Here is a 3,355-nt window from a genome sequence, read left to right on the forward strand (position 1 = left end):
TCTTTTTTTGAAATTTCTAATGTCTTTTCTATTTTAATTTCTCTATGGTTTTCAAATCAAACTCAAACCAAATTTCAAATTCAAACCAATTCAAACATGTGCATCAAACAAAAGAATAATTTAGGCTCAACATGATGCAACATTTCATGACTCACATAAGTTTTGACAAAATAAATAATTAAACCCTCGCCTAATTCACTTACTTTTAATCAAAAGGAAAAGAGAGAGAGAGACAAGAGGTAACCCCTAAATTTGGTTGGTATTTGGAGAAGAAATTTTATACCCTCAAATTCAGGGTGTTACACCGTCGAACATAATATAGCTGTCGGATGTCTGTCGTTTTACTGTTGTGCGTTACCAATGGATAGCATCTAATGGGCAATGCAAGGACGAGAGAAAAATTATAACTAGAGAGATGGGTCAGTCGATGGAGGGTCTAGAAGCATGCAAGCTCCTTGAGGCAACCCTTGGTGCTGCCCTTGGCGTTCGTGCATATAGCCATGGTCTTGTTGTTGGTGCCGCTATACTCGACGTTGACGTCATCCATGGTGACGCCGGTGCATGGGACCTTGGCAGTGCAGAGCAGGCTAACGGCCTCCGGGGTGGAGGAGGTGCCGGTGATGTTCTTGAAGGTGACATCCTTGACGGTGACCTTGGAGGCGCCGTTGGCAGTACACAACTTGTTGGGGCAGTACTTCATGTCGATGAAGATGGGGTTGGCTGAGTCCTCCATCTTGATATTCTCGTAGTGGATCTTGGAGACGGTGAGCACGGAGGCGGCGTCCTCGTACGCCTTGATGCGGACGCCGAACATCGTCTTCTTAAGAGTGCAATCCTTGACGTTGATGTCCGTGACGTCCTTCTCGTCCTTGTACCGCCCTAGGCTGCCGATGCTGATGCCGTGGCCAGGGCCGCAGGTCACGCCGGTGATGTTCACCTTGGAGGTCCCGGGGCCGATGGAGATGCAGTCGTCACCGACGCCAATGACGGTGTTGGTGATCGTGATCCCGGATGAGTCGCCCATGTGGATGCCATCCGTGTTGGGGCTGTCCCCGGGCGCCGTCACGGTCACGTCCTTGATCAGCATGTCCTTGCACCGGTACATGTTCATGTGGAAGAACTTGGAGTTGAGCAGCGTGACCCCGGACACCTCCCCGTTGTTCACGAAGTCCATCACCAGCGAGTTGGGAAGGATCTTGCAGTCGTACTTCTTGGTGCAGGAGTTCTTGCTCCACACGGCTGGGCCCTGCCCGTCAAGGTTTCCCTTGCCGGTGATGACCAGGTTATCCACACGTAGAATCTCGATCCAATTACCATGGTCCTTGTACTGGCTTAGGTCCGTGGTCGCCAGCAGATTGCCATCCACCTGGATGGTCACGTCGCCCTTGCAAGGGCCTGTGAAGTTGAGTTGTCCGACAAGGAAGTCACCCTTGGGTATGAGGATTGTCTGCTTCCCAGTGCCGCCGCACGCCGATGCCCATGCCTCCTGCACAGCCTTCGTGCTGTCTGTCTTGCCATTGCCGGAGGCGCCCAACTTGGTGATGTCGAAGGACCCACCAGGCCCGGACGCTTTCGCATCGATGCCCTTTGACTCTTCCTTCTCACCATGCACGATGCAGAAGAGGACCAGGAGGAACAAGGCTCTCATCGCATTGTTTGTGCACGCCATCTTGTCGTGATCGATGCTTTATTCGTGTCTCTTGTTGCCTGGGCACTAGGACCTATAAATACCATTGTTCTGCTGATAAAATTAGTGCGCTATATGTATGGCTTGGACACCATGCCTTTGCATCGCTATTTTTAGGGCAGACTTCTTGTCCTCAAACTCTTCATGCATTATTTGGACCCTTCAGAAGTAACCACTAACCACCGTGGAAAGCATAAATTAAATAACAAAAGAAAGAATGAACAATGCCAACATTTAAACTATACTCTACTATCTTATATATATCTTGGTATTACTAATTGAAGGTTCTAATAGAGCCTCTGGATTAATTTTCACTCTATTATTAATTCAGGACCCAATTGAGCCTTTATGTTAATTCTCATCAGACATGATAAAAAATTAAAAAATATCATAAATTCTTAGATTAATTAGAAATATCTGGCCATTAAACAAGAGACTCTAAATTATACATAACTATTAGATCCTGAAGGACCAAAAAAGTGATCAAATGGGGCGAATAGGTCTATGTTGAGCAACCTCTCGGCTTTGAAGATAGTGAGTACCCTAACCATGTTTATAAACTCTCAAAGGCGCTTTATGGGCTCAAGCAAGCCCCAACAGCATGGTATGAATGCCTAAGAGATTTTCTTATCACTAATGGCTTCAGAGTCAGTAAAGCCGATCCTACTCTCTTTACTAAAACCATTTCAAAAGTTTTGTTTGTATGCCAAATTTATGTTGATGATATTATATTTGGGTCTACTAACAAATCTACTTGTGAAGAGTTTAGTAGGATCATGATTCCGAAATTCGAGATGTCTATGATGGGGAAGTTGAAATATTTTCTAGGATTTCAAGTCAAGCAACTCCAAGATGGCACCTTCATCAGCCAAACAAAGTACATTCAAGACATACTCAACAAGTTTGGAATGAAGGATGCCAAGCCCATCAGGACACCCATGGGAACTAATGGGCATCTCGACCTCGACACGGGAGGTAAATCCGTAGACCAAAAGGTATACCGGTCGATGATAGGATCTTTACTCTATTTATGTGCATCTCGACCAGATAGTATGCTTTCTATATGCATGTGTGCAAGATTCCAAGCCGATCCTAAGGAAGTTCACCTTAGGGCCGTGAAAAGAATCATGAGATATTTAGTTTACACTCCTAAATTTGGTCTTTGGTACCCCAAGGGATCCACCTTTGATTTAATAGGATATTCAGATGCCAATTGGGCAGGGTGTAAAATTGATAGGAAGAGCACATCAGGGACTTGTCAGTTTCTAGGGAGATCCCTGGTGTCTTGGACTTCAAAGAAACAAAACTCAATAGCTCTTTCTACCGCCGAAGCCAAGTATATTGCCGCAGGACATTGTTGTGTGCAATTACTTTGGATGAGGCAAAACCTTAGGGACTATGGCTACAAATTGAGCAAAGTCCCTCTCCTATGTGACAATGAGAGTGCTATCTGCATGGCGGATAATCCCGTTGAACACAGCCGCACTAAGCACATAGACATTCGGTATCACTTTTTGAGGGATCACCAACAAAGGGGTGATATCGAGATTGCTTATGTTAGCACCAAAGAACAATTAGTCGATATCTTTACCAAACCATTAGATGATAAAACCTTTAGCAAACTTAGGAATGAGCTAAATATTCTTGATTCTCGAAACTTTGATTGAA

General features: G+C 45.2%; 1 protein-coding gene across 1 annotated transcript; it reads right to left on the reverse strand.

Annotated features, from left to right (window-relative positions):
- Window positions 1-269: 269 nt before the first annotated feature.
- Window positions 270-1,675, reverse strand: LOC542387 (exopolygalacturonase 1). The gene has a single exon (NM_001111962.2). It carries the CDS (start codon window positions 1,667-1,669, stop codon window positions 437-439), a length of 1,233 nt encoding a protein of 410 aa, NP_001105432.1. The 5' UTR covers window positions 1,670-1,675; the 3' UTR covers window positions 270-436.
- Window positions 1,676-3,355: the final 1,680 nt, after the last annotated feature.

The sequence above is a fragment of the Zea mays genome, chromosome 6 (assembly GCF_902167145.1).
Source record: "Zea mays cultivar B73 chromosome 6, Zm-B73-REFERENCE-NAM-5.0, whole genome shotgun sequence".
NCBI lineage: Eukaryota > Viridiplantae > Streptophyta > Magnoliopsida > Poales > Poaceae > Zea > Zea mays.